Raw genomic sequence first — 25,937 nt, 5'->3', positions numbered from 1 at the left:
CACGGAGATCTTGACCCCTCTGATGAATTTTGTTGAAATTCATCAAGTGGTTTAACAGCTCAGTGGGGCTTTCTACCCCCACTGGCACTTAGTGGATTTTGGAGCCAGGGGGCACAAGGGTAATTGTTTTTCTAGGAAACTATATCTTAAAGTTACCCTTCACCACAGGACACCCCAAAAGATGTAATTTCTTACGTGCATGGTAGTAGCCCCTTTTTCCTTAGATGCTCCTATGTGGGCCCCCTCTGGAATTTTTAACCTACTTCTTCCCTATTAAAGACAAATCACGAGTCTGAGCTCTTGGTGAGACTTATCATTAACAAGCAGTAATGGTCATGGCACCAACCACATGGGTGTCCTGCAAATGGAAGGGCTGGGGAAGAATCCCACCAGTGCACTCGTGGCTGTTTTGTCTCTTCAAGTTCTATTTCAAGTCACGGATTCCCCTTGGATCCTTATGGGGCCATTCCACACATGAATGAGCAGCTGCTCTCTGTTTCTCAGCACATATTTCCCCTTTGTTACAGCGCTCTCATCAGGTCTGGTCATGCCCCCATGTGTTCTGATATTTCTGGCACCCTGCACGGTCTAAGGAGAAATAAATGAATAATCTCCTTCCTTGCATGCACACCTTTCTCTGTGCCCACTCAAAACCAGGCATTGGGGTAGCTCAACCTGCTGGGTTAATAAACTGGCTCTTGGATGTCTGTAACAGCCAGGGATTGTTGAGTTTCATGGTTAGCACAATGCTCATCCCTTCTATTCTGGGTAATTGTTCTAATAAATAAGAGTAAGATACTTTTGGCGTTAACAAACAGGTGCAGCCCTACCATGTGAGAAGGAAATGATTTGGGCTGGGACTTTCCATCTGTGTATTATCGAAGGGTACTGTAGAAACAAGTCAGCACTTGCTAGAAGGAAGCATGGGGATGTGACTTCATTCCTGGGTGTCATCCTACTTTACATTCCACAAAACCTCTCTAAGACAGTGGAGCTCTGAAGGCTGGAGGCAGCTTGACTGTGTCTCTGCATGCAAACTGTGCTGCTACGGGTCTGTTCAGGGACCCTCCACAGTGATGAATATGCCAAGTCACTCTGAGGTATTATATGAAAAGAGACCCTGGCACCGAGTCTGCTTGCCAGAGACATGCAGACATTTAGAAATGCTGTTGTACAAGCCAAGACACAGCTCCAAGTTCTTTTAATTCTTGCAATCAACAGACAACTGCTGAATGTGATAAGGCAAGGATTTCAGCTCAGAATGGACGAGGGAACAGGGCGGAAGAGGAGAGAGACAGTAGATAGATACCAGGTAGGAGGTGCAAATGTTAAAGCTTTGATGTTTTCCCCTTCAGAGGAAAGAGTGGAGACGAGATTAGCAGCATTGTGCTCAGTAATGGCATTATGCTGCTCAAAACACCAGGAGATGCAGTTATTCTGAATGTCAGTGAAAAACAGGAACTGTCAGGGTACTCAATTCTCCACTCAGTTGCTCTGCTTGAAACGAGATTAACATCCGAGACCAGGATTGCAACTTTTATACTTGGCGGGTGGAGCTGGATTTTGTTTTCAAGCAAAGTGCCTCCTTGCTGGGGTGGCATTTCAGCACTTGTCCCAGAGCAGCAGTGCGGTGTAAGCCAGCAGCTCCCACTGCAGGGGAAGCTGGAGGATTTCAGCAGTCCAGCAGTGATGCAATGCTGTCAGCATCCCAGACATACTCAGGCATGACATGGGGCAGCACACCTGAGCCTCCTTGTTTTCACACACACTGCAGAGCAGGAGAATGAACAAAACTCTGGAGGGACCTGTGTGTTCCACATATCCCAGACAGCTGTGGTGGTATCTGAGCTCTTTCCAATGTAGCACCGAGTGATTCACATCTCTCCTGTTGTTCATTGTATCTCCAGGGGAAGATGTGAGTGCAAGGAGTGGCTTGTTCTGGTGGCTCTCTCTTAAAAAATATGGATTTAATTATCTCGTAGGAGGCAAGATTGAAATCACAGTCTCGATGATTAGGGACCAGAAATTAATGGAATTTATCATGGATTCCAGGTCCTGAGGGAGCTCTTTTTGCACTCCCACCTCAGCTTTGAGAAGACTCTGCTGGCTCCCACCCAGTTTATTGAGGTGACCAGCTGTGCTGGGCCAGGAGAGAAGCTGTTGGCTCTTGCTCTCACTCCTGACACTGTGTTGCCCTTTGCTGTTTGTCCACACTGGAGTGAAAAATGTATCCATAATTTCTGTCAGGCTTTCTGAGGAAGCTTTAATCAGGCAGGGGTGAGGACCAGCACTGCTGGGAGATGGTGAGGTTCAGTCTTCCTGAGCAATCTTACCCCCTCCCCAGCCCCAAGCTGACAGAGAGGGGATCAGATTTCAAATATATAGAACACTGAGTGACTCCACTGGGTTTATGAGATATCCACCTTCAGGTATTCTTTTTAATCTCTTTAGTTTTTCTCGTCATTCAAACAGGGAGTGGGAAGCAGTGGTTTCAGGAAAATGTTGTGAGTGTGCCACAGACAGACTATGGAGCATCTCAGGCCTCCACTGGGGTTTGTACAAGCAAATAGTGAACACAACTTACAGACAGTGGGAGAAAACTCAGAATCTGTTTCTTGAGGCATTTTTCTGGCTCACGGGGGAGAGCTCCAGCTAAACCAGGGACAATGCCACATTATTCCTGATGTTCCTGGGGAACAAAATGAAGTTAAAGAAAACATATTCAGGACCATATAGAGTGCCAGACTTTGTCAAGACTTTGTCAAGACTTCACCTTTAATAGCCACCAGCACTGTATTCAGTCCTCTCTAATAGACTCTTACAGTGACAAAGGGCCTCGGGGAACTCTTCCTAGTCCTTTAGACAGTGGTGAGTTTATTCTTTAAACAGAAGATGTTTAGCTCCTTTTTTTTTTTTTTTTTTCTTAATCCTGACACAGTTTTCTAGATGGGTGCATTATGCATGGGAAGTTCTAATGGGTTTTGAATACTTTGACATCCTATGCTGCTCTATGATCATCTGGCATTAAAGCTGGAGGTATTTCTCCCTGTGATCTTTGAACGGTTACGTTTCCATTTCACTTTCCAAATCTGAACGAAATTAGAATTTCCACTTTCAAAAGCTCTCCCCTTTCCTTTATCAGCAGTAAAGAAGAAATGGGAACGCTTGCCTGGCCTGTTCTGTACTGTTCATTATTTTACACAAATGTATCACCAGGTTCTCTCTTCTCATTCATGAAGGCTTTTTAACTATCCCTCTTCTCATAGCTTTCATTATTTTCGGCACCTAACATAAAATACTTTTATAGAAAGTGTTATAATAGAAAGCTGCGTAAAGATCAAATTTCAGTTTAAAATATGAAGGTCACCTGTAAGCCTTGTTAACAATTTTATTGAAATAACTGGAATAGAGAGGTAATATGAATCATTGCCTCTCTTTTATTGTTTAGGAAAAAAATGAATAAATGTCTAGAAAATGTTTTCTGTAACCTTTTAAAAAGAAATATATTTCACTGGCTGTAAAATATGTGCTTGTTTGACTGCTGAGGAACAGATTGCTTGGATAGCAGCTCAAGAGCCAAAGCAATTTCAAAGAGAGATGGGCTCTGTTTTATAAACACAGAAATCCCAAGTGCTGTGTATGGCTAGAACAGCCTCACAGAGAAATTGAAATTTTTTGTGCTCCTAGAAGATTAAATGAGAGGTTGGTGGAATAACTAACTACTGGTTTAACAATGGTTTGTTTTGGATAAAACAAGAGAAGACCCTTTGCTGCCTAAATGAGGTGTATCACTTTTGGTCCCTTTTCTTATTGATTTTGTGCTGTCAGTTACCTGCTCGACAAAGTCACCACATTAAAAAGCCCAAGGTTTGTTTTTTAATGCTCATCCCTCCAAAACCCGTGTATATAACTAGAAACACTAAACATTTCTGAGATTCCCAGTGTTTGTTCTTGCAAACACTTCCCAAACAGACCAGAATTCATCAGAAATACAACAAGTTCATCTTTGCTTTTCTCCTGGTGCCATTCTAAAAATAGCAACATCTTTATTCCAACGTCTCTGAGGGAAAGGGGCTCCTTTACCCTTCGACAGACAGACAGACGCTCCTTCTCTGTCTCCAGCCCTCCTGCTGCTGCAGTTTCTGTCAGCACAAAGCCCCTGAGGGGCAGGGTGACCTGGGAGCTGGATCAGATGCTGCAGAGCCCCAGGGCTGTTCCCCAGTGTGGTTTTACTCTCAAGAGAAGAGCAAGACCCTCTCGGTGCAGTGTCTGAGCAAAACCCTGGGAGGTCTAAATTGACTTGGAAGGACCAGTGGAAACTGTCCCTGGTGACTACAGGTGACAGCAGGTGCACACCTCCCTCGCCAGAGTAGGTCCCACGGGGGTTTAAGCCCTCCCCTCCATGGTGAACATGATCCACCAAAGCCCTTGGCAGTGTTTTCCTCCTTGCTGACGTGCTGAGAGGATGTCAAACTGCTCTCTGAAATGATGGCGCAGCTCCACACCACTCACACACAATACTATGCTGATCGAATAGGAGCAGGGATGGAGCCTTGGAAGGCTTTGCAGATGAGGGAGCTGGAGCTCGATAAAACTAATAATAAACTGTTATTTTCTCATCTATTTAAGCAAGCTCTGAAGTCAACTCTTCAGAAGTAAGGGCTGGTACCTGCTGCAGTTCTGTGTGCCTGCCTTTTGAACTCCTTCAAAGAGGCTCTTGTACTTTATCAGGGAAATGAAGAGGGAGATCCCTGTGTAATCTCCATCATTACCTTTCATTTCCTGATGTAATGATGCATGAAGTGTCCTGTGGGGAGAGTACCTTTCCCCCCGTCACAGCGGGGGCTCCTTTGTAACCATCCTCGGACTTAAAATAGACACCCCTACACAGCAGCTTCCCCTGATCCTCAAAGTGCTATTACAGCATAGTTAAAATAATTTACATGCTGTTAACATAATTTTTTTTTTTTGAGATAAAGCCATGGAAGAGTCAAAAATGCCCAATTTAGGAAAGAGTCTGAGTTTCTAACGCCACTGACAGCACGCACATCTTCAGAAACTCCTCCATGAATAATGAGGGAAACATGGCTGCTTTCCTTCAAGGTTTTTTCTCTTATTATTTTCAGTTGTTCATTAGTCTTGCAAAACCAATCAGCCATTTTGACCCAAATATTTGGCTACGTGTTAATTCCAACAAAATGCCAGTGATTGTGTATTGATCTGAATAAAACCTTGGAGCTTCAGGAAAGTACAGGAGTTGAATGGAGTTGTGCAGTGTTTGATGAAGAACTGACAGTTTGCCACCAATTATCACACATAAACACTAACAGAGCAGAGAAAAGGCTGCAGGACATTGGCAGAATAAATGAACACTTGCAGATTTAATACTGCCTGTGTTTATTAACGACTTACTCAGCAAGAGGAGCCCTTGTTCTGCTCCTCCGCCATCGGAGAAGGCACGGAATAGATGTGGTTTACATTTCTCTAAACTTAGAAGCCATGATGTAAAGCTCAGGAATAGACATGAATACAGGGAAAAAAAAAAAAAAAAGAAGTGTAATTTGAAAAACGTGTTCAAGCAAGAGCTGCACGATATCCCGCTTCCCAAAAGGTTCAAAGGAAGAGGATTACGGGTAGAGAGCCCAGTGGGGCTGTTCGTTCCCTGGGGAGAAAAACACTTCAGTTTTAGTGCTCATGAACGCAGAAAACAATTGCTTTGTTGCCTAAGGAAACTTTATCAGCCTTTCCCTCAGAGTTTCGAAGGCTAAAAGTTTCCATAGGCAACAGCGGGCCAACAAAGCTGGTGAAGGGTTTGGAGCGCAAGAGTGATGGGGAGCTGAGGGTGTTCAGCCTGGACAGGACAAGGCTCAGGGGTGACCCTATCGCTCTTTCCAGCTCCCTGACAGGAGGCTGTCCCCAGGTGGGGCTCTTCTCCCGGGCAACCAGAGAGTATGTGGGGCTTAAGCTGTGCCAGGGGAGGTTCAGGTTGGACGTCAGGAGGAATTTCTTCACAGAACGGGTGATTAGACACTGGAATGGAGATGGCGGAGTCACCGTCCCTGGAGGTGTTTAAGGAAAGGCTGGTCTGGGTGACAGGGTGGTGTTTGGTCACAGGTCGGGTTCAGTGACCTCAGAGGTTTTTTCCAAAAAACTGACCCCGCGATCCTCTGACCGCTGGGACATCACTGGAGCAGAGCTTCGCCCCCCTCAACGAGGGGAAGAGCCAGACCTGCACCCGCTGGGAGGACTTGGTGTACACGCCCGCCAGGCACCACCAACAGACCTCACAGCGCGTGTCTTAATTAGCGAGCCCTTCGCTAATTAAGCACCGATTACGCCGCGCCCTCACGCGAAACGGCGCGCGCGCAGGAAGCGTGACCCTTCTCGGCCGCCGTCCCGGCTGCCACTTCCGGCGGCGGCCCCGGCGCGGAGGCCCCGGCGGTGCCGCGCTCCGCCCGGCCGGGCCCGCAGCCCGCAGCATGCCGGGGCTGCCCGCACCGCCACACCGCTCCACTGCACCGCCACACCGCCCCGCCGCACCGCCGCTGCCTCCGCTGCGCCGCCCCGCCCCGGCGGGGACGTGAGCGCAGCTCGCCCGCGCGGCCCCGGGGCTGCCCGGTGAGTGCGGGCAGCTGGGAGGGGGCCGGGGAAGGGTCAGGGAGCTCGGGGAGATGCCAGGCTGGAGTACCGGGTCAGCGGGGCCGGGGTGCGGGTCACTTCGCCTGGCGCAGAGTGGGGACCTTTATTCACGGATTCAGAGAATCAGCCGGGCTGGAAAAGATCTCTGGGATCATCGAGTCCAACCCTTGATCCACTACCGCCGTGGTTACCAGTGGCACTCAGTGCCACATCCAGTCTGCTCTTAGAAACCTCCAGGGACGGAGAATCTACCACTTCCCTGGGCAGCCCGTTCCAATGGCTGATCACTCTCTCTGCAAAGAATTTCTTCCTAATATCTGACCTAAACCTCCCCTGGCACAGCTTAAGCCCGTGCCCTCTTGTCCTGCTGCTGGTTGCCTGGGAGAGGAACCCGATCCCGACCTGGTTACGCCCTCCTGTCAGGGAGCTGGAGAGAATGATGAGGTCACCCCTGAGCCTCCTCTTCTCCAGGTTGAACAGCCCCAGCTCCCTCAGCCTCTCCTCACAGCACTTGTGTTCGAGTTCCTTCACCAGCCTGGTTGCTCTTCTCTGGCCCTTGTGTGACACACTGTAGCCAGGCAGGTGCTTGCTGCGTTCAGGGCTCGTCCTGGGTCACCAGACTCACCCCGGAGTTCCCCCTGGAATTGCAGCTTTGGGAGTGCAGGTGCAGCGCGTCTGCACTGAGCTGATGGTGGTGAGGTTATAGGAAAGGAGGTGTTTTCTTCTAAAAGTAGGTAATTAGGTGGCACGTAAAGTCAAAATTAGGTGCCAGTGATGCTGCCAGTTTGCTAAGGTGATGAAAAAAAAGTCGTTGTTGGTAGGAGTGTTGTGTGACTTGTCAAGAGCATAACACAGAGCGTGTGTTTTAGCCATGGAGGCTCCCTATGATGGCGCTGAAGTGACTGTGGTGATGGAGGAGATAGAGGACACTTACACTTACACATCACCAGTGCCATGCAAGAAGAAGAAGAAACACAAAAGTTCTGGTGATCATGGAGAGAAAGCCAAGAAGCCTCGGTGAGTCCTTTCTGCCTTCATTCAGCTCCCGAGTAGGGTATTGGAGCAGTTTTCCTTGTTTCTGATGTGAGTGAGTTTTGCAGTGCACTTGGGACACTTCACAGTGTGAAACATCATCTGTGAAACATCAGCTTGGCACTTTAGGCTTGCTCTGATGCTCTTTACAGGTGCCACTGCTGCTCAGTCTAGAGTTCATGTACCTCAGAACATTTTGCCTAAGGCTCTTTCTTGGAGGTTCCCCTTTTTTTCTTCAGAGGTTCTCCTCAGAATCTTTCCATTTGGTTAAAAAATGCATTTACAAGTAGAAATGAATGAAAAATCCTTGTCACGCGACCTCGAGACAAACATAAACCTTGTGGGTTTATTTTTTCCTAAGGAATTTATGTAGAATGACCCTTACTGTTTCAATTTGTGGCTGTGTTTCAGATCTGCTTACCTTCTCTACTATTACGACATTTATTTGAAAGTGCAGCAAGAGCTCCCGCACCTCCCTCAGTCTGAAATCAACAAAAAGATCAGTGAGAGCTGGAGGCTGCTCAGTGTGGCTGAAAAAAGCTACTACTTGGAGAAAGCCAAGCTAGAGAAAGAGGGCTTGGACCCGGTAAGTTGTCTTTGAGGCAGCTGAAGAGAGGCCCTTCACTGCTTACACAGCACTGTGTGTCACTTAACTGCAGATCCCAGTTGGTGTTCCTGCCCGTAAAGAATCTGTGTGAGGCCACTGCCTCTTGCCTTTGCCTTCTGTTCAGCTGAGGGAGAATGTTTGGAAATTCAAGATGGATATGTCTAGTGCCCCCTCAGGGTAGTTATTTTTGTGTCATGTCATCAGAGCGAGCGATGGGAAGGTGGGTGATGAAACCAGGGCTGAGAGGGATTCTGCAGGCTCTGCCATGCGGAGAAATTCCCAGCAAACTTCCTTCAGGAAACCATGTGAGCTTTAGGCACTAAAATAGCAGGATTGAGAGCTGAATCTCTTCCTCTTCTCTTATTGATTTATTCCATCCGCTGGTTTTCCCAACAGAACTCCAAGGCGTCCACTCGAACAGCAGTAGTCCCGGACATTCCAGGCTTCCGCAAGATTCTCCCTCGCTCTGACTACATAATTATTCCCAAAGCCACCCTTCAGGAGGACAGGAGCAGGCAGTCTGTGGAGCTGTGTGTGGCACAGAGCCCGGCAGCCCCCGAGGGGTTAGCGGCTCCCAGGAGCATCTCCGGTGTGTCCCGTGAGGCCGTGCAGAACGTCCTCTCCGTGGACTCCGGCGTCTCGGAGCAGTGCATCGCCATCGAGGGGCTGGCAGAGGAGGCTGCAGCCTTTGCCCAGCCCGAGCCTGCCGAGGAAGCCGTCGCCTCGGAGGTTCTCTCTCACTATGTCAGCCCTGTGACAGAGAAAGTGGCTGGAGACATCCTCTTGGATGAGGCTTCTTTGGAAGTGGAAGGACAGCCGTACCAGGCGGCCCAGGTGGTTATTGAGGAGACTCTTGTCAGCAGCCCCGCAGACATCTCCAACGGGAGCATCGCTGTGGCCCGTCCCCAGGTGCCCGATGGGGTGTCTGTGGTGACCGTGGTGACTGGGAGGGTAAGTTTCTCTAGTGACACTCAGGCTCCTGCCAGAGTCTCACCTGAGATGTCCAAGGCCTATTTGTCACATTTTACATTAAGATCCTGGGTGAGTGCAGGAGATCCTGTGTTGCCCGGCCCGGTGGAGATGCCCAGAGCTGAGGAAAACTGCAACTCTTGTAATCAGTGATACAAAAGTAATTTGGTGGTCGCCTTGTCTCTGCTTGTAGATTGAATCAGCCACGTGCTGGTATCACTTGAGTCTCAAGATGACTGCTTGAGGTTTTTTCTTATAACAATACTGGGGGTATTGCAGTGCCAGTAATTGGGTTGTGCAGTTGGACTAGAAGATTTTGGGGAGAAAAAAATGCTATCTCTGTGGTCCTGGTAGTTGTTTTCTTGGTTGCAGACAGGTAGAAGGGAATCCTTTTAAGCTGAGGTGATAGGGATCAGCTGTAGAAAACCTTAGTCTGTGAAGAGCTTTATTCACTGTTTACAATTTCAAGGTATGAAGAGTTTGGTAATTTCCAGAGTGAACCTGGTAAGGCTGTTGCTTTTGAAATGGTCACTGCTCTGTCCTGCTTTCTGGTCTCATCAATCCTTAGGACATATGTTTATTGTTAATGGTTATGAGAGGGAGGGATATGGGTCACCATGTCTGTTGTTTTCTGCATGTGTTTTCCCTTTTATTTCATTTTAGGATACTGAAGAGAGCAGCTCCTCCACACCTGCAACACAGTTCATCATGTTACCTTTGCCAGCTCATTCTGTTGTGGAGAACCCAGCATCAATTAAATTGGTAAGAAGTTCAGAGTCTTGTTGTGGTATTTTAAGGTTTGGATGTATTGCCATAGGTTTGTCTTAAAGATGTTGGAATGTCAGGGGTTTGATCCTGGTTCAGTTCTTTAAAGATAATCTGATTTGGAGTCATCATATCACTTGATGTATTTCTTTGTCCCTCGTTTTATGTCTTGCATAAGCTAAGGGGGGTCTCTGACTTCCTAGAGTGTCTCATAGGGGCCTGTTTTTGCTGCCTTTTTCTTCAAGGAATTTCTTGGAAGCAGATGGAATAGATAAAGCTATTACAAAACATCTGGCCAACAGCAGTTTGTACGTAGCCATCTACATGCTCAATTTGAGTGCATATTTGTCTTCATCCCTTCAAGGGCAAGATTGTGCTCTTGTGACAGGAAAACATGAGCTCCTCAGTCTCATGGATGGCTGTCACTTGGGCCATGTGACAGGAGAGGAGCAGTGACCTCAGGTTTTGAAGCTGTGTAAAAGATTGTGTGACCTCTTGCATGAGGAAGAATAGAATTATTTCCCTGATCAAACCACTCCAGCCACCTGTGTTTCTGTAGTCATTTTGGGACTTCACTGTACAGTCAGCACTGCAGCTCCTTGTGTTGTATAAGCTAGCATCAAATCCTGTTTTCCCGTTTCTCTGTGCTTCCAGCTGGTGGAACACTGCAGATATTTATAGTGGTGCATAGCGTGATGCTCTTCCAGGTGTCTTGGGGAGAATGGAAGTACCTCAGGTTTTTGTTCCTGAGAAGTGTCAGGCTAAAATTGGCTCATTTCTTTGACAGCAGCACTTGCGTTTCTAGAAAAATCCGTACCTAGTTAGGGACTTGCAGTACAACAGCTCCCTCGGGAATGTTGAGAACAGGATGTTGGAAAGTGCTGTGCTGACAAAAACTCCCATGTGTTGATGCAGTTGTCCTGGCAAAGATGACAGATTCTGCTTTAGTTGTTTTTATAAATAGAGCCTGGTGGTGCTGCTGGTGTTTCAGTAGTTAGTGAAGCACCAGGGAGTACTCAACCACTGCATACAGCAACCAACCAGTTACTGACAAAAGCTGCCTCTACCTCATGAGTGCTTGTCTTCAAGTCTTGCTGCCCCGCTGTCAGGAGTGTTAATCACATCTCGTCTCAGTGTGGACTGCTGTTTGAATCATTCTTATATCGTCTTATTGTGACTTTTCCCTGTTCAAAGAGAGCTGTTGCATCTCTGTAAACGCAAGATTAGCTCCTTTGGAGGTTATGTGCATTGCTCAACTCTGCTCTGCAGGTTGATCTTAATTTTGGTAATTCCAAAGGCTGTTGTGTAGACTGAGAGTTCAGACTCGGAGTAGCTACGGTGCTGACTCACCCTGATCCAGCTGTGTGGTGGTTGTTCAGTAAAAGGAATAACAACGCAAAGCTGGTGGTTTGCTGAATAACGTTTGTAAAGTGCTTATGAAGAAAAAGGGAGCGATGAGCGCAGATCTGTAGAGAAATTGTTTACAATTCTTCTTTCAGACAACCACCTATACTCGCAGGGGACATGGAAATTGCACCAATCCTGGCTGTTCCTTCACTTATGTCACCAGGCATAAACCATCAAAATGCCCAACATGTGGGAACTTCCTGGGAGGGAAACGGATCCCAAAGGTAAATTTGTCTTTCCTAACTTTCAGACAAAAAGTGCTGGTTTTGTGAGTGCCTGTGATATTTCTAGACCTGTAGATCCAGCATAGGAGCTCAGATATACCAGAACTGATTCCTGCACTTGTGTTCCAGTGCACGTGCTGGAGCAAGTCACCATTGCAGAGGTCTGAAGTTCTTCTACAAGTTTAGGTTTTCTGTGGCCTTTCAACATTGTTTTTTCCAACAGAAAGGAGGAACAGCTCTCAGCTATAGTAGATGTATGATCCTTTGGGAGTTTGTTCATAAAGCTGATGCAGAGGAAGTTGAAGTGCTGTTGTTCATGGCAGTGTCTGATCATTCATGATGTTCTGACCTTTAGCTGGAAGGAAATTCCCGGGAGTTGGTGGAGTTAGGAAGCTTGTTTGAGTGGACATGTTACCTACTCTGCTTAAGTTATTGGCATCTCTATCAACTGTGTACAGCAAAACCCACTTGCTGCTTAAACCTTGGCACATCTGCTCCTGTTCAATCCTACACTGATTCAACTGAAACATTTTAGAGGGAGTTTTCTTTCTGTCATTCAGTCTTACCCTGTTTTGCTGGGAACACATTTGCATAAACAGGTCTGCTTGTTTTTATGGTGTCATGCCTTTGGAAAAATATGCACTAACAGTTTCTTTTTAACTAGTAATAGTATCAGTAGAACTGAAACTAAATATATACAAAGCTTCCTGTTTCTTAGAAAGGTTCTAAGATACCTTTTTTGAAAAAAAAACAAACTAGATTATCCTTCTGAGTATGAACTCTATAGTGAGCTTAGAATTAGTGTGTTTGTCATGCCAAAAACTCTGGATTCCATTTCTGATATGTTTTTGCATATTAGCAGTTCAGTGTTCATTGTACCCTTGTTGGACCCTGTACAATGACTTCTGTAGCCTTAGTCTTGGAAGTAACCTTTTTTCTTAAAGTCAAAAAACCTTCCTAAGTAATCCCGTTTCCTGACCTGCTCAAATGTTTGCTTTTCTGAATGCACATATCCAAAAGTTGCAAATTCTCTGTCCAACTCCCTCTTGTTTCTCAATAATAGGGAAGAACAGACAGCATCAGAGAGCTGAAGCCATGAAAGAGGAGCGTAGGAGGTGGGCCCTTGGTAGGGAAGGTGGTGGGTGACTTTGTGATGTTGTTGCTAATGGTGATATTTGAGAGAGTTTAAGCAAGATTGATTTTCCGAAGTAAACAGTACCTAAAAATAATACACGAAGGGCCAAGAGGCCAGATAAAGTGTTACCAGGGCCTCTGCTGTCGTAGGAGGTGCTGTCTGTCTGCTCTGGTACAATTCACAGCTTAAACACTTAGGATGTTGCTGTTTTGATCCAGCACTAAATAGGCCATGGGAAACATGGCATATGTGCAGGGAACTCACTTATCTGCGAAAGCCTAAAGCTCTGAAATGCAACTTTCTCTTTGTTCCCAGGAGAAGCAACCAAAAACCAAATCTGAGCCAAATTCAGGCACCTCTCTTAAAACTCCAGCAGCTAAAAGGGGTCAGCAGTCAGTCCTCGCAGAGCCGACAGCCGTCAGCGGGAGTCCCTCCAAGTGTGCCTTGGAGAGCTCGGAAGCCGTTAGCCAGCTGCTGAGCGCCGTGCCCGTGGGAGGGCAGCTGCCTGAGATGGAGTGGGAGGAAGTGATCATCTCTGAGGCTCATGTTTTTCCGAACAACGTGCTTGCTGAGGACAGCAAGGGTGCTGTTGGAGTGGCGGTGGGCCAGGAGAGCCAGCGGCAAGGAGAGGCTTCCTCGGAGCCGGTGGAGAAAGAGAGCGCGGGGCTGGGGGTGCCACCGTCCTCTGAAGTGCCAAGTGCAGGGGTGAAAAAGCCAGTGGGGTGAGTCAGTTTTTCATGTTATGGGAGTGTATGATGTCTATTGTGTGCTGATGGAATTAGTGCAAGAAATTGAAGGCAGTTGGCGGTGCTTCCTGTAAGACCTGTTCTGTTCTGTTTGCTGTGTGCTTTGTGCCAGTCCAGGATTGTTCCTTTGAGACTTTGTCCATCAGAGCTAATGTTTTTTAAAGTGAAAACTGAATTATAGTCACAGGGCAGATGTATCCTTAGCACTCTCTCTCCTTTTATTGCAATAGCTGTGATCAGTGTGCTAATAAAGCACAGTTCAGGGAAAAGAAGAAAACTGAAGCCGAGGAGGAATCGATGGAATTTTTTTCCACTTGTAGCTCTTGTCTTTCAGAATTGATGCACCAACTGCTACACACAAAGGACAAGAAGTAAAGAGTAAACCAAGACCCAAGCCCTCCTTGCTGGCTGCAGCCAGACCCATGAGAGCCATTCTGCCTGCGCCAGCCAGCGTGGGGAGAGAGACCAGCACTGAGCAGCCAAGCAGCAGGCAGCCCTTTGCCAGTACTGGTAAAAGCAGCATTCTCTGGTGTGCTTTGGGAGCTGTTGTCTTTCCTCACCACACTGAGCTTGCCTCTGTCAAATAATAAGATAGGCCTGGAGGGAGGTGGTGACCTATGCTAGAAAAAAAAAAAAACCCTCACTTTCTTTCTGCCTGAGAGTGCAGTAAATGGGCCATGAAACACCTGCTTGGGTCGGTTCAGGTTCAGAGGAAAGATCTCACATGACTGTGGTGGCATTTACCAAAGAGGTCAGAATGAAACAGTGCCTGTTTTTTCACGTTTAACCTGCTGCATCCCTTTCCTCCTCCTAGACAAGCATTCCCCTGTGAGAACATCAGGATTGAAGCCCAGTACACTGAAACAATTGGGCCAGTCAGTTCTGCAGCCACCAAGTGCTGAGGAGCGAAAGGTACCTAATGGGTTGTTCTTCAAATGCAAATTATTTTCCTGTTTTTTGTGTGGAGAGGGTTTTGTCCATGTTGGGTTTTTTCTCTCCCAGGTGAGTGATATGACCTGGGTGAGAAATAGAGCATAAAAATGTAGCAGCCTTATGATGATGAGATCTGTGACTTGCAGTTTTTATGGTACGGCTGGGAAGAAACATAAATGCTTGGTGGCTGAGTGTGGGAACTGATCTGAGAAATGCTGTTGGACAATCCTGCTGTTGTCTGCTTTGAGAACCTCCCAGCTACTTCCAGAAGATGTTTTCTGGTGCTTTGATAACCTGATGTGCAGTATCGAATACTGAGCTCTTCCACCTGTAAAATATGACTGAGTATGCCAAGATGCTGGAATAAGTCTATGTGAATTTTAAAGCCTTAGCATGCAAAACACAGTGTCTTGTAGTACTCTGATGTTAAATGAACATTATTTAATTTAATTTCTTGGGGGCAGAAATGCTAATAGATATGATTACAGGATGTATATATGTATTCAACAGTAGGTGTCTCATGGGTGTTTTGTCTGCTTTCATTCTCTAGCTCCAGAGTGCTGTGACCAGCAGGGCATCTCAGGTTAAAGTAGTGGAGGTCAAACCAGACATATACCCTTCCTGCAAGTACAGCTGCACCGTAACTTTGGTGAGAATTTTTCAGATGGTGTGACTTCGTGGGTTGTGTGCTCTCTGGGATGAGAACACTCCCTGACTTTCTTTTTACTGACTTTCAGAAATATATCTCATTTTTAACGTGAAACAATCTGTATTCTGTGTGTCATCTGGGGGCCTAATCCCAGGTGACTGTGCTCTGTTTTGTAGTCATGTTTGGGACCTTGTTAAGAGCTGGATTTTCATTCATGTCCAAGCATAATCCCCATCCCCTCAAGTTCAGCAGGGAGGATCAGGGGTTTCTGGATGAATTTAATGTGCTTGTGGTTTCTGAAATTGGCCCAAAAAATATTTAAGTGCCAGTTAAAGTACTTTGTGCAAAGTGACAGGCTTTGCTGTTTGACCTTTAAACAAGATGCTATAAAGTGGGGAAAAAATGTGTGATCATCTTTTTTAGACTTTGTCTAGAATCTTCTTGGCATAAAATCATAGAATCATTTTGGTTTAAGATCAAGTCCAACTGTTAAAAGTCAAGGTCAGCAAACATCTTTTCTGTGTCATTCAGGATTTGGGATTGGCGACATCACGTGGCAGAGGAAAATGCAAGAACCCCTCTTGCAGTTATGTGTATACAAACAGGCACAAGCCACGTGTCTGTCCAAGCTGTGGATACAACCTTGCCAAAGACAGGACTGAGAAAACAGCAAAATCCCTGGTGAGGTTCAGGCTGGTTTGTTTTATCAAATGTCTCGTGTGGGCTGGGCAGGGAGGTACCTTAGCTTGCGAGTGCCCATGGGAACATGGTTTGGGTTTTTTTTCATTATGGTAATCTTTTCTAACAGAATAATGTCCTATTTAAAATACCTGTGATGATGTTTGAACTGTCCAATTCCTGTAGCAATGGTGCTTCAGGTTGAGAAAGTGTCTGAGCACACTCAGTGCTACCACTGGGTGTCTCCTTAGCTTAGAAATGCTTCTGGTGTGTTGGTACATGCTGGGGAAATCACCCCTGAAGTCACACTTGTTGTGTCAGCTTTGTTGAACTTCAGACTTCATCAAGAAACTCCCAAGTATGCTGTGCTTTGTGACCAATTTGGGGCTGGTGTCAGTTAAGTTAGTACATTTTGTATTAGAGCTTCCTATTTTTAAGGGTTTGTAGTGCAACTTTACTTCCTGCCTGAATTTATTTCTGTATGTAGGTTGAGTTTTTTTTTCTGATGCAGAAACATGTTTTTCAGTTGTTTTTGTTTTTCTGCATGGATGTAAATAATTAATTCTGAGCTTATTTTATTTTCCTTTGAAGTTTCAGGGGTTAGCTTTTCTCATACAGAATTGTCACGTTTTAAGAGCATAAATGGAAAAAAAAGGAGCTGTCCTGTTCCTAGCTGAAATGCCCACTCAGCATAGACAGAATTTTAGTCTGCGTGGTAATATGAGCCTTCCAGTTGCCTTTTTTATTTTGAAGAACATAATTTTGTTTAGTGGTTTTGGTTTTTCTTTGAAAACACAAACAAACTGAGATGGCCTGTGTGAAACTCACACGGAACAGCTGTGTAAGGAACAGCAGTGTGCTTAGCTCAGCTTGCATTTGAGAGGCATGTGGCTTGTCTCTTCCTCATTTAGATTTTTCTGGTTCTAGATGTGTTTAGCATTCCTGTCACACATGTTGTTGTCTCTGGGCTTTGGATTGATCTGTTAGACTAGTCAGAAAACCAGGTTGAGATGCTGGCAGGAGAGTTTCAGTGATTAAACAGGTCAGCCTGTTTGTGTTCTCGCTGTTCTCCTGGGACACCTGGAGTTTGGTTCTCCTGTGCTCGTGCATTTTGTCTTGATAGTGTTTGTGTTTTGGAGAGAAAAGTGTCTAAGGACTGTAGGTGATCAATTGTAATTGATAAGTGCATTCTGTGTATCACAGACTACAGTTCTTATTTAGTACCTGTCTCCTCCAGCTTCTAGAGAGTTGTGCAGGGTGCCATGGCTGGCTGAGCACGTTATACAGGACACTGTGCCTGATAACCTATGGAGAATGGCAGTGATGATTGCCTGGGTTATTGAAGTGTTTATAAATCTGCTGGTGGTTATCCTCCCCCTGTCCCCAATCCCTGCACTAACACTCCAGTTTGATGGCAAATCTGTGATGGTCTAGCAGAGTAGGAGTTCCTGAAAGGCTGGGCTTGAAGCTCTTGTCTAGAGTCAGTGATTGAGCAGTAGAGTGCAAAGGTTACCGTGTTTTTATAACCTTTTGTGACTTCTTTGGTCTTCTTAATATTTCATCCCTGTGCTTGCCTAGTTGAATATCTGTTCTGCCTGCTTTCTAGGAGGTCAGTCCAGGTCAGAACGACCTGGTGCTGAACACCAGCGAGCCCCTAACCCCCTCCCAAAAAGAGATCCAGCGTCAGTCCACCCTGCAGCTGCTGCGCAAGGTGCTGCAGATCCCCGAGAACGAGTCGGAGCTGGCCGAGATCTTCACGCTCATCCACGAGCTCAACAGCTCGCAGCTCATCCTGTCCAACGTGGGCGAGGAGACCGTCACCATCGAGCAGACCTCCTGGTCCAACTACTACGAGTCCCCATCTGCACAGTGCCTCCTCTGCAACAGCCCCTTGTTCAAAGGGGGGCGGAAGTAAGAGTCTCTTTTGGGCGTGTGACTCTTTCAACCTGGTGCTGATTTTCTGTGTTAAAAGCGTGCCTGAAATAATATTTGCTTTATCCCCTGCGGTGAGGATGGTGAAAGTAACACTGACTAACCTACACGTGCAAGGAAAGGGTTTAGGAGGTTCAAAGAGTGGCTGCAATGTCTAGGTGTAACTTTTTTTTTAAATTGAAACAGAGTATTTTCATTAGTTATCCCCTATTTGTTTTCCATTCCGATGTTTTGAGACTGACAGAGGAAAACATGTGGGTTTACAGGTTATTACAGTGCATTATGTAATTTCCCTTTTCTCTCTCTTCCTGATCTGAATATTTCCTGTGTGAATCTTTTTGCTTATGATGTTTTCATTCTTTTCATGACTTAGTGTGTGCTTGAGTGAATCCTTTTTTGTAATAAATATCCAAATTGAAACCTGAAAGAATTTCAGAAACTCCCATTGCATTGGCTAGATTACCTTAACCAGGTTTGTATAAAAGCCTGTAGGGTATCTCCTCTCTGAGTCTGACAGACATCCTCCTGTTCCCACTGCAAAATGCTGGGGAGTTTAAGATAGTCTCTTTCTTCCACAAAAAATACTTTCTTGATACAAATGGTGGATATTTGCTTTGGTCAGGCTAGAACTAGTTGAAATATTTCCAGCAGAGATAGTTTTGACACTCAGTAATTTTTTCAGAACAGAGCTGTCTTCCACCCTGTCCTTCATCTTGTGACTTGCCAGCCTGTGCATTGTAAATCCTTGTCTGTGCTGGGCTGCTTTGCAGTGCTCTGCATGTGGGACTCTCACATGTGCCTGCTCAGCCTCTAATTGAAGCCCTGCCAGTGGGAGGGAGCTGGCTTTGACTTTGATTCCTGTTTTCTCAGGTGGACAGCTGTATTTCTGCCACTGGCATTCTCCTGTCTGAACTTCCCCCTCAGCAGCTGCACTGTAGAGGAGCAGACCTTTCAGAAGCTCTGGGTGTGCAGGGACAGGCTGTCAGCTGGAATGTGTTACTGATCACCATTTGTTGTCCCACAGCAATGGGACAGACACTTCTCCCAGGGCAGCTGGGATTTCTTCCACCTCTCAAATACTGTGTGTCCAGCATATGGAGCTGGAGGGATTCTGTAGCGCTCTTAAAAGAATTTGAGCAGTGACCTGACTCAGCCAGGGGAATCTGTTTTAAAATGTAATTTTTTTTTTTTTCTGGTTTAAATGATGTGAACTGGCTTAGACTGACATACTAATGAACTCATCTCAACAAGAATTCTTCAAGTTACTGCAGGGCTGGACTGAAAAACCCATTGGCTTGACTCAGAGTGGTCTTTTGTTGTCTGTTACAGTTCCCTTGCTGGTCCTCAGAAGTGCTGGCTGCTGACAGCCAACCGCTTACAAGTGGTTACAGCTCAGGTCAAAGTGTGCCTGAACCTGCAGTGTCTGGCCCTCCACAGCTTCACTGATATTTACACAGGTAGGAAAGATGTGAGCCTGCCAACCTGCAGCATGTCTACAGTGTCTTTGCACAGAAGGGCTTGTTCCCATCCCTAGTGTACTAAACTTCAATTAGTTTTTACTTGCACTGTTCTTCTGTTTCTTCTGCAAGTAAATCTGTATTTGTGAGGAAAAGCACATACGAATGCTCTGATGAGGAAGATGGTGCCTTGATTCACTGGTCTCCTCTGTGTGCATGGTGAATGCTGAGTTCTGCAAGGCAATCCCTGAGGTTGTAGTCAGAGGCATCCTTGGAGAGTGCTGTTTCTCAGCATTGGCTAGTGAGGAGATGGATTGGCTGCTGTTCCTTGTAGCTTTTTTAATTCAAAGGCAAGTCTGTGAAAGGAGTTAATCTTTTAGCAGGAAGCTTTGCACTTCAGAAGTACAGAAGCACTGTCTGTGTTTCCATTATCCTCTGAGCATTACTCGTGTGAGTGTGTTGTGTGTCAGTAAGGAATATATTTCTTTGTGAGAAACCCTACAGACAAAAACTGTCTTCTTTTAACTGCAGGCCTTTTCAATGTGGGTAACAAGTTGCTAGTGAGCTTGGATCTTCTGTTTGCAATCCGAAACCACATTAAACTTGGAGAGGATCCCAGAGTGGCCGTTTCCAATATTCTTGACTCTGTTCAGGAGCAAACTGGTGGGTTTCCCTTCTAGTTTTTTACCATAACACACCAAATTGTGACCTGCTGATGATTGTTAGGTTATAAAAAGGCAAACCTCACCTGTTCTGTTGTGGTATGTTTCTATGAAATCACTTCCTAAATCCAACAGTACCTCCATGACCAGTTCTTAGTAACAGTTCTCTGGAGGACACGTTTGGTTTTATTCTGCACAGGAGTCCTACTACCTCTCCACTGACTTTAGGAAGTGAAAGCTGTAACAGTGGCATGTTTTCTTTCCAGAGAAAAAACTGAGCCCTGATGAGCAGGTTCAGCTCCAGGAACTGCTGTGCAATGGCTACTGGGCCTTTGAATGCCTTACAGTCCGGGATTACAATGATATGATCTGTGGAATCTGTGGCATAACCCCCAAGGTGGAAATAGCCCAGAGGAATGTGGAAAATGTCCTGGCACTGAAAAACATAGAGGTAGGCTTTTCCCACACTTCACATCCTGTTCGTGTTCAGAGCAGATCATAATGAGTTTTGCTGACTCTGGTCTTCGTGGAGCACAATAAGTACGAGACCTTTGTGAGTGGTTTTCTGCTGGTGCCTGACAAGAGGATGTGGCTGGAGTGTGATGCCTGAGCTTCCTCTTGGAGGTCTTGATGTATAGTTTGGGGAAAAGGAGGTCCTCTCTCCCTGGACCACAGCTTTCGTCCATCAGCATCAGACAGTAGGGACCTTGGATGAAAGTGGTTGAACTTGGCCTGCTTCCTTTGACATGAAGGCATTCTTTTTTTCCCCCAATAACAGTTTCCTAGAGGTGCTGTCTTCTCTAATGGGGGGAAAAAAGCCCTGGTAGGAGTATGCAGCAAGTCTGACTCTTCCAACGAAAAGCGATCATAGGGAACTTTAGGAGACTGAAATCATGTTGTTACATTTGGGCTGAACACTCTTCTGGGTTGTCTTCATGCCTTGATTGAGGCTGACACAGAACTGTCAAATGAACTGTGGTTATTTCTTTTTGACCACTGTGTTCCTTGCTCTTTCTAGTTTACTTGGCCAGAATACTTGCCATCAAGCGAAGTGAATGTAGAAGACTTCTGGTCCACGATGGAGACGGAGGTGATTGAGCAGGTGGCTTTTCCTTCCAGTATCCCCATCACAAAGTTTGATGCCTCTATTGTTGCTCCTTTCTTCCCCCCACTAATGAGAGGAGCAGTGGTGATCAATACTGAGAAGGACAAGAACCTGGATGCACAGCCAGTGCCAGGTAATGCTCAGGTTGTGCTTGTTAAGGGAGTGCTTGATGTGTTGGTGACTTCAGTCTTTCAGTGATGTTTAATGTTGAGAATTGGTGATTGCATGTCTGTTTTAAAAATTATGTCTGCTGAGAGAAGGCAAGAATGCTGGGGTGACTTTGGCTATTCTCAGGCTACTTTGCTGCTTGAGCTTTGGCTTGTCCTGTGAAGCTTGAGTTCACTGTTGTGGTCTGATGCATTTGAGACATGGGGGACATGAGATCATTGTACCCCAAATGAGATAGGGTCTGATTGCAGAGGGATATGTGCACATCTTGAATGCCAGTAAGGGTTTGTTTCATGATACTTACACGTGAAAATTACAGGTAGTGCTTGGTATCTTAGTGTTACAATTTCATTAAAGGGTAAGTAAGTTCTTACAGACCCTGAGAAAAGACTATGAGAGGGATGTGCTAGTCCTGATCAGTGTTATCAGCATTCAGTATATCTGCTGCATATTGACTGCATATAACAGGAAACCATGAAAGGAATAAGCTCAGGTGTAAGAGAGCTAAGTTTAGTTCCCTTAAAAATTTAGGTATTAGGTGTAAGAAGGAAAATTGGCTTTGCCAGCTTGTGGAGTCTGCAGCTCTGCTGGGCTCAGTCTGATGACCTCACCAGTGAAGGGCTCGAGACAAGTGTGGGTTGTGATGTGCTTTGGAAGTAGGATTGTTCACAGCTTTCTCTTGCTGGCAGTGGGTTGTGCAATCTCTGCTTCTGTAGTCTTCATAAGAAATCATATTTCCCTTCCTGAGTAGGAGAGCTGAGACTTGTTTCCTACCTTTGCAGGGAATGGGAGTGCCTTGGTGAGGCTCCTTCAGGATGAAGTCTTCAGGCCTGAGCTGATAAACACTTACAGTGAGGAAGAGCTGCAGAGCTTTCTGACACAGTGTGGCATCCCCTGGGAGGCTTCAAATACAAAGGTAATGGTTTGTTTGCCCACACACAAGCCTGCAGGAGTGGAGCCGTTCTTCACTGTCTTTCCCTCATCCACTCTTGCCATCTTAGGTAATTAACTTCTCATCTGACTGCACTAAGGGCAGGGATGGGTGCCAGCAGATTATAGGATAATTTACACATGGTGAAATAAATTGAACCTCTGTGGGCTAGAAGAAAGAAAGGCTGTAATTACCTTGTCACTGGCTCAGTGTTGTGTAATTGCTTGTCATCCTCATGGTGCTAAGTGTGGGATTAGGAAGTTATTGGGTGAAGTGTAAATTAGGATTTGGGAGACCTTGCCTACAGCCTTCTCCCTCTCTGGAGGAGTCCATTAATTTTAGGCACATACAGACTTTTTCTGGGGCCTGTCTTTTCTAGGACCAGCTCTGCTACTCCCTCCTTGCTCTCTATGAGTTTGTACAGAATGGCACAAGCATCACACCACCCTCTGCTCATCACACAGGAGGGAAAATCTACAAAATGTGTCCACATCAGGTAAGGAAGGCTGGAGTCAGCAGTGTTTTTTTCTTACCTTGCCGTTCACTATTTGATTTACCAGCATGGAACTCTCTCATTAAATACAAGCAATGGAATGGGCTTCTCTGAGCCTTGGGAATGAAACACACTGCTTTGGGGCTTGGAGTATGAGCAGTCCTGCAGGAGATCTCATGGTCTGAAGCCTGCCCTTTGTGTTTCTACTGAGGTGGAATTACAACCATCTCTTCCTGAACAAGATGAAGTGAATGTGTATGAGGAAGAAACAGAGTATCTTTAGAGAAAATAACTGTCTGCTTACTGTGTAGTCTGGAATATCTTAAAGGAAGCTTAATTTTTTTAAGTCTAAATTTTTTTCTGTAAGTTTTCAGTGTTAATCCTTTTCTTTCCAGGTTGTGTGTGGCTCAAAGTACATAGTAAGAGGAGAAAGTGCCCGGGATCACGTGGACTTGTTGGTTTCCTCACGTCACTGGCCTCCAGTGTACGTTGTTGATACGGCCTCTTCAGTGGCACTGTGTGCAGACCTCTGCTGGCCTGGCCTGACCTCCCAGATGTGGGGGAAAAACCAAGGCTGCTTCTCTGACCCCATGGATCCTCCAGCGGTTAGTTACGTCTTACCTTTGCTCTCTGCTATGCCAGTCCAGTCTGGAAAAGTTTGAAATGAGATATAAAAATTTTAAAAAAACCCCCACATGTAACCTTGCATTGGGCCTCAAGACCATTTTGTAGAATCACAGGATGGTTTGGGTTGGAAGGGCCCTTAAAAATAATCCAGTTCCACCCCTCTGCCATGGACACCTTCTACTAGACCTGAGAGCCCTGTCCAACCTGGCTTTGAACACTGCCAGCGATGAATTTGACCTGATAAGTGTCTCCTGACTTAAGCTTTGCCAGTGCATCACTTTTGAGCATAGCAGAACACATTTTGTGTTGCTTGGGGCATTGTGTTAAGTTTAATGCTCCTTAACAGGAAGAGCTGTGCTGGGAGTGCATTTTAACAGTTCAGGTCATGAACTGTGGAGCACGTCACTTGTTTTTGACACAGCAACTCACTTCTTTAAAACTGCTGCTATTTCTTGAGAAATGGGGGAGGAAGAGGGTTGCTGGTGCCTTGGGATTGTCTCCGAGGGCATACAAGTGAGGAGGGTCCTGGGTCAGAGTGCTGGTTGAGTTCAACCAACCAGTATTGTTGTCTTAGCTGAGGGCAAGTTGCTTCTTATCCTACCTGGTGCGTGTCTCTCCCGCAGTTCGTGTCCTGCCCTGAGCTGCAGGACCAGCACTACAGCGTGGACGTGACGGTGGCTGAGCACTCCGTTCAGCACCCCATCACCAAGTCGTCGGCGCGGCGCATCGTTCACACGGGGTCGGAGCAGAGCAGCTCCCGGGATCCCACGGCCCGGCATCACTGCATCTCCCTGTGCCGGGAGCTGGAGCCCTACGGCGCCATCATCGCCACCATCAGCGACAGCAAAACGAGCAACATCCGCCAAAGGCCCATCACCTTCGAGAACCCCACGCACTATTACCTCTACAACCGCCTGATGGACTTCCTGACCAGCAGGGAAATCGTGAACCGGCAGATCCAGGAGGTGGTGCAGAGCTGCCAGCCGGGGGAGGTAGTGATCCGCGACGCGCTCTACCGGCTCGGGGTGGCCCAGATCAAAACGGAGACGGAAGAGGATGAAGAGGGGAAGCAGGAGGATGAGAGGGGTTGCTGAGTAACAAAACAGCTCGTTGGTTTCTCTCTCTGGTCGTGTGGAGGGGTGGGCTGAGCCAGCTTCTGCAGCTGTCTGGCTTGAGAGTTTATTTTTGCAGGTTGGAGATGTGATGCCGGTGGCTTTGACTGCTGTTACTGACCAAAGAGCTCTGTGCTTCCGTAGTGTTGTGATGGCTGCTGTGAGTGTGGGTCTGTCACCCCCCCTTGCTGAAGGCTGCAACCGCCTCTGAGGCGTGGGATGGACCTGCTGTTCAGGGCTGTGGGATGGGGCCCTCCCTGCAGCTGGAGGAGGGAGAGGTGTTGCTGGTAGCAGGGAGTGTGCGTGGTCAAGCACACAGGTTTTTTTTTAAGTTCTGAATCTTGCTTGCTGACTTCTTTGTGCATATTGGTGGCAGGGCTGGGGGTGTGGGAGCAGGTGTAAAAAGCAGATGGCTACAACGATTTTCCCCCCAAAACATTCTGAACAGATGATTTTAGGACACTGACTCCTGCTTGGAAATCTTGCATAGCTCTCATATGCATTGGCTGCCAGGAGTCTTGAGTTGAGGAGGAGAAGGAGCTGTGCTGCTTTAACATGCTGTGTCTGGGGAGCCTCCCCAGAGGCTGCTCTCTTGGGTCCCGGACTGTGGGTGTTTCAGCTGCAGAGAGTTTTGAGAATTGTTTGTCCCTTTCACATGAGCACTAATAATTTAGAAGCCAAAACATACAGTGAGTGAAGTATGTTCTGCATGGTAAGGTAAGACCTGACCGGGTGAGCCCCAGGGGAGCCGTGCTGGTTGGGGGATGGTATGAGTGCTGTGCAAGGGGGTGGCTGTGGAGAAGGGAAGGACACTCAAAGACTGTCTCTGGGATCAAGGAGGAAGGATGAATGCAGTGTCACCAGAGCAAGCAGGGTTCCGTATCCACCCCCATGGATGCGCTGGGAGAGCTGCACACACGTGTGCAATCACGGCACTGTCAGGTGTCAAACCTGCCCTGCCCGTGTCCTCTCAGCGCTCTGGGGGTTGGAGGAGTCTCCTGCTGCTCCTTGAGAGGAGTCAGGCTGAGCGCTCTGCTGCTGCAGCACAAACCTGAAGAACAGCTTGGCCTGCAGTTGCAAATCTGTGCATGTCACCTGCTGCAACTCCCTTTGGCCATTGCTGGTGGCGAAGGTGGGTGGATTGCTTGTTGTGACCCTCAGAGGAGAGAAGCAGGATACCAGACTGCTAGGTTGCCATCTTGGGAGTTTGTTTTGCCTAAGTGAGCAGTGGGGAAGATTCCAAGGCTTGCGGTGTAGATGAAAACTCCCTTCTGTGAAGGGGAACCAACTGAGTACCATACTGTTAAAGTAAACGTTAAAGTCTGAGCAAATGCAGTAATCACGGCTTGGGGTTTTTCTGTTAAGAACATTAACTTATTATAAGAGACATTAGTGACTTTTTTCAGTCAGTGATAAAGTTTAATAAATTATCTCCAATTTTGGGGGTGAAACTGTGGCTGTGACTTTGGTTTTTTTTGTGTACAGGATCTCTAGAGGATCTCTCTTCCCACTTCTCTGCAGTGGGAAGGGGCACAAGAGCCTCTGCTGCACTTACCCTGCCCTCAGTGTTGCACTTTCCCACAGTGACCATTGTCAGATGTCTCATCATCACAGTTGAAATTACATTCATGCACAGGGACTGCTTCAGAGCAAAGTGCTTTAAAAC

At 46.6% G+C, this 25,937-nt stretch overlaps 1 protein-coding gene across 1 annotated transcript; it reads left to right on the top strand.

Moving 5' to 3' along the window:
* Nucleotides 1-6,462: 6,462 nt before the first annotated feature.
* On the top strand, nt 6,463-25,729 carry HMGXB3 (HMG-box containing 3). Its single transcript, XM_027895287.1, has 20 exons — nt 6,463-6,618; nt 7,509-7,656; nt 8,083-8,257; nt 8,675-9,229; nt 9,911-10,009; nt 11,512-11,643; nt 13,094-13,500; nt 13,859-14,034; nt 14,339-14,436; nt 15,008-15,106; nt 15,638-15,787; nt 17,391-17,695; nt 19,046-19,173; nt 19,705-19,836; nt 20,102-20,286; nt 20,854-21,073; nt 21,891-22,024; nt 22,419-22,535; nt 22,928-23,137; nt 23,783-25,729. Exons 2-20 carry the CDS (start codon nt 7,511-7,513, stop codon nt 24,251-24,253), a joined length of 3,939 nt encoding a protein of 1,312 aa, XP_027751088.1. The 5' UTR covers nt 6,463-6,618; nt 7,509-7,510; the 3' UTR covers nt 24,254-25,729.
* The last annotated feature ends 208 nt before the right edge of the window (nt 25,730-25,937 follow it).

Source organism: Empidonax traillii, unplaced genomic scaffold (genome assembly GCF_003031625.1).
Source record: "Empidonax traillii isolate 1590-97213 ecotype Southwest subspecies unplaced genomic scaffold, ASM303162v1 scaffold455:size476776, whole genome shotgun sequence".
Lineage (NCBI taxonomy): Eukaryota > Metazoa > Chordata > Aves > Passeriformes > Tyrannidae > Empidonax > Empidonax traillii.
The sequence above is the reverse complement of the archived record's forward strand: the minus strand, read 5'-3'. Positions and strand labels throughout refer to the sequence as shown.